This window comes from Cryptotermes secundus, unplaced genomic scaffold (genome assembly GCF_002891405.2).
Source record: "Cryptotermes secundus unplaced genomic scaffold, Csec_1.0 scaffold238, whole genome shotgun sequence".
NCBI classification, from domain to species: domain Eukaryota; kingdom Metazoa; phylum Arthropoda; class Insecta; order Blattodea; family Kalotermitidae; genus Cryptotermes; species Cryptotermes secundus.
Window position 1 is genome coordinate 1,072,359 of NW_019728500.1, and position 4,866 is coordinate 1,077,224.

The window sequence follows — 4,866 nt, forward strand, 5'->3', positions numbered from 1 at the left end:
CCTGTATATGACGAGTGTGTCATATCCCATCATATGACTAGCAAGTTAAATCAAGGAACCTTTTTCAGTGGAGTGAATCTGTACCATTAACTGGAGAAACAAAAAATGCACATGAAACTGTGGTTGGAAAACCATAAGGAAAGAGATCTCTTTGGAAATAAGGTTTACATGGGAGAGCATTAAATGAATTTTAGGTAAAATGGCCATAAATTGGATTTAACTGGGATTTTGTGGTAAGAGTGACAAACCTTATGTGCAAAAATTATGGTATTTGTTCAGTAGCTGAATAATGACAGACTATTCTTGTGCCTGACTATTTATTCCTACATCTACCAGGAACAAAATTGCAGGCATATAAATTCTTGATGTGGCACTACAATCAGTATTATTTAACATATTACAATGAAATATATTTTTTAAATCTAGCCACTGTTTATTGAACTATTAAACTTATACAAAAATCTGATCTATTTTTAATAGGTGAATACAAAATTGTCCTTTGATAGAGACTGTAGACAGTAAAGTATTCTAACTGTGGGAAGGATTGAGTGATCTCTGGTAGACAGCAGTGTATTACAGATATGGGAGTAAAATGTCAGTTGAAGGGTGCAGAGATTGCCTCCCCTCTCTCTACTTTCAGTATCATATTCTGACATTCAAGAATGAGGATGGATGGTCATTCTTCTACAAAAATTGTTTCCAGATTTCTCAAAATATGCCATCACCTAATTTTTTCAGTAATTCTGCAATTCAACACAAATTTCATATGACTCTCCAATACAACAGACCCAACAATGGGGGTAAAATTCTTATATTAAATAAATTTTATTTCAGCATCATACAGAACCATACAGAATGAGGGGGCACTTTTCCTCCTGCCCCCTCATATCAAACACTTTTGGAATTGCATGTTATTGACATTTAACTCTCTGGTATCCATGAATAACCGTGCTATTGATCACCGTGATAACCTCCTAATGACGTAAACTTCTCGCTGTTTGGCGGGATGCCAACCACTGCGCCTAACACAATATCGATTTTCTGTATGCGTCATACAACCCACATCGCGTCACTACCATCTGTAATTTCAAAAATTGTAAAAGAATGGAACTAATTAGCGCTACGCGTCCAATACGAGCATAAAAAGAACAAATTTATACGAACATCAGGAAACTTCGGTTAAATTTCAATTAACAAAACCCGGCGCTAAAAAGACACATGAAATAATTACGATGGCAGCAAGTGTCCCTCACGAAATTATTATTTATACATTGATTACGTTCCAGAAATTTACTGGCTGTCTAAAAACAAAATAATATTCCTTTTACGATTCGTAACATATTTCGCAAAATTTACTTAATGCATGTCTTTTAAATTATACCAAAGATATGAAGTGACATTTGATATTCCGTTGTAGTGATCAGCTATAATCTAGCTCTCACGTAAAATACGGTGAATCGTTCCACAAGAACGTTAGTTATTTGATATAATGTGAACCTCATCACCGTGAAAATACTAGACTGTTACCTTATTAATGGAAAAATGCGATTTTGTTCCACGACTCACACTGAAATAACCAGAGCAAATATACTGAATATACGTAAATCTTTTCGTAAGCAAGCGACCATATTCGTGTGTACAATGCGTAATTTGGACGAACCTATCGCTTCAGATAAGCATGAAACATACGACATAGTTTACTAATGGGGGACAGTGTAATTTACAATTTAATAAATTTTCACGTACCTCCTTTCGTCTTTATAGTCAGTTACAATAGAAATGATAAATAATTTGGATAGTCAGTTACAATGGAAATGATAAATAATTTGGGCTCAAACATTAGACACATTCTGAATCAAAACACATACCATTAGTGAACTTCAGAGAATGTTTATTATACCATTTACTCATTATAATTACGAGTTATGTACCCGTACCTTCCTTCCACCGTTTATTGGTACAAATATATTATCGAACCAGATAATTCATATTATGTGTAATCAATGCTTTCTGCATACTAAGACCAACACCCCCTCTTGTGCAATTCCACGAACTAAACCAATTTATACCTAACAGATAATATATACTCGTTTGAAAAAGAAAGTTTTACGAGTACGTTGAAACTACCATCCAAAAAATCCATACAGCAGTACTGAAAAGATAAATAAATAATCAAGGTACTTACTCTGCCCAACCAGTGCTTTCAACGCCATTTTGACAGACTGCCCGTTACAAAGGTTACAAATGAAATGTTTCCGATATTTCCTAGGTTTCCAGTACTGCTTCCACTTGGCAAACCTGACATTTTGCGTCAGAAACATTACGTCAACGTATACAGCGCGAAATTCAAATTTTTTTGGTAAGTAGAATCGGAATTGAAGACTATGTATGAAATTGTCAGTTTTTTTCAGCTAATGACAACACAAACTTTGTTTCTGACATTAAGGGAGGAACATAAATTGAGGGTGTCTGAGAATAGGGTGTTGAGAATATTTGGAGCGAAGAGAGATGACGTGACAGGAGGTTGGAGAAAACTGCATAATGAGGAGCTTCATAGCTTGTACTCTTCTCCAGGTGTAGTTGGAATGATCGGGTCAAGGAGGAAGAGGTAGTCAGGTCATGTAGCACGAATGGGGGAGACGAGGAGTGCATATAGGATATTGGTGGGAAAGCCAGAAGGAAGGAGACCGCAGGGAAGACCAAGGCATAGGTGGGTGGACAATATTAGAATGGATCTTAGAGAGATAGGATGGGATGGTATGGATTGGATAGATCTGGCTCAGGATAGGGACCAGTGGAGGGCTCTTGTGAACACGGTGATGAACCTCCGGGTTCCATGAAATGCTCGGAAATTCTTGAGTAGATGCAGAATTGGCAGCTCCTACAGAAGGGCTCAGTTCCATGAGTGAATAAAATGACAACACAAATGGCTCAGAGTCTTTCTATGATGTTACTTAACCTAATTCTCCTGTTCTATGTATGTATAAGGGATGGGTCTTCTTGGCCCTTCTAAGTTATTATTACTACTACTAGGTACTACCGCTGCTTTACTACTATTAATATTGTGACAGGTGAATCCACTGCATAGAGTATTGTCACTTCCTAGGTAACCCATTGTCAAGACATTGCGTAACAAGCATCCATTGTTAGTCAACAGCTAGCAGTTCCTAGGCAACGAATACATAGGCAGACCACTACCTAGGAAATTGCCTAGGCAAGAGAGACAGAATTGTTTGGATTCCCACAGAAAAGGGTACGCTAGCCAACGCTGCGTCAAATACAGAGAGAACCCTTAGACAAGGTGTTCTCTAGGCGGTACACGAATATCTACTTTAAGAGGGTAGATTGTGACAGATAAGCCAAGGCAGACTGGCAGACTGACCGTCGGTCATAAAATGACACTCACACTCAGATAAGCCAAGAAGTGAGATAAGATAAGATCAGTGAGCAGCGAGACAAGCAAGAGGAGAACCAACAGGAGCCTTCGCGTGGCGTAGTTACAAGGAGCATTAGAGTGTGATCAATGTTTGCAGTTACGAAGTGTGATAATTGTCTGTAGTTCCACTTAGCATAATTCTCCAATAAAACAGATTTGTCTAAAGCCATAACCCAGTAATTATTTGTCACAGATCCCTGGACACGTGACAATATCACTGTTTAAACTGGAGAAAACCCCCACATCCAGTATAGAGCTTATTTAGTAACTGAACTGCAATTCAAACATGCTGTGACATGGCGACTGAAAGCGGAATACCGTGCCCAGAAAAATACATCCTTGATAGGCAACGGCTGCTAAACACATCAACAATGCCTGGCCCATTGCTAGGCAACAGCGCACAATAGAGGAATCCTTGGGAGCATGCAGTCCATACCAACAAGGACACCAGTCAAGTCAACAGGAGAGGCTGGGAGTCTGGAAGGCTCCCAGAACCCTCAGACAGTGAAATATGGTCATAAGTTCAGTGGAACTTAAAACCAATAATCAGTGTGCTGGCGAGGGCCAGCAGTAATTTAACATCCAGTCAGCAGGAAGGCAGGAGTTCTGAAGGCTCCCAGTCATGTGAGGCAGTAAAATATGGTCATGAGTCCCATGGGACTTGGAACCAAGAATAACTGTGCTGGCAAGGACCATCAGCAATTTAGCAGTCAGCCAACAGTTAGTCATGGCTAGGAGTTGCAGCCATAAGGAGTTGTCGAAGAGTTGTCAACCAGCAACGCCAGTCGTCACTAAACACGGAAGCTGAGGCATAAACAATGGGAGTTGCCAGAAAGGCAATCAGGGCCTGGACAAATATGATTCACAAGAAATACTGGGTATCCTTGACTGGACTCAGGCAAGCAAAGGGACTCATACGAGGACCCTCTACTAAAAGAGCGAAGGAAGTGGTGAAGTTAAACAGGAACCAGCTACGATTGGTGGTAGGACTACTTACAGGACACTGTCACCTCAAATGACACCCCTTCAAATTGGGACTAAGGAACAGTCCAACTTGTGAGAAGTGTCAGGAAGAAAATGAAACAGCCACACATATCCTGCGCAAATGTGAGGCCTTAGCTTATTTAAGATTGCTCCACTTGGGTCAATATTTTATGGAACCAAGTGACTATTTTGACGTCCCCACGTACAAAATTCTGTGATTCATTCAAAGCGCAGGATTGTTGAGGGGATAATCAGAAGGGGAGGCAAAATAGATCACTGTGGTTGCGGTGCAAGGGCCAAGAAGGTCCACCCCTTATACATTCATTCATTCATTCATTCATCTACATTGTTGAGAGCAGCTACCAGGCAATGGCTAGTGCATAAAAACTGAGGTTTAGTGTGTAGTATAGAGAACTGCAAAGTTAGTAAATTAGCAACATCACTAC

General features: G+C 39.7%; 1 protein-coding gene across 1 annotated transcript in view; it reads right to left on the reverse strand.

Annotated features, from left to right (window-relative positions):
• The window catches only part of LOC111865204 (protein ROP), a 28,867-nt gene extending 26,914 nt beyond the window's left edge, over positions 1–1,953 (reverse strand). Inside the window, exon 1 of the mRNA XM_023853052.2 lies at positions 1,869–1,953. Within this exon, the coding sequence (XP_023708820.1) occupies positions 1,869–1,911 (43 nt within the window). The 5' untranslated portion in view covers positions 1,912–1,953. The remainder of the gene's footprint in view (positions 1–1,868) is intronic.
• Between the last annotated feature and the right edge of the window lie 2,913 nt (positions 1,954–4,866).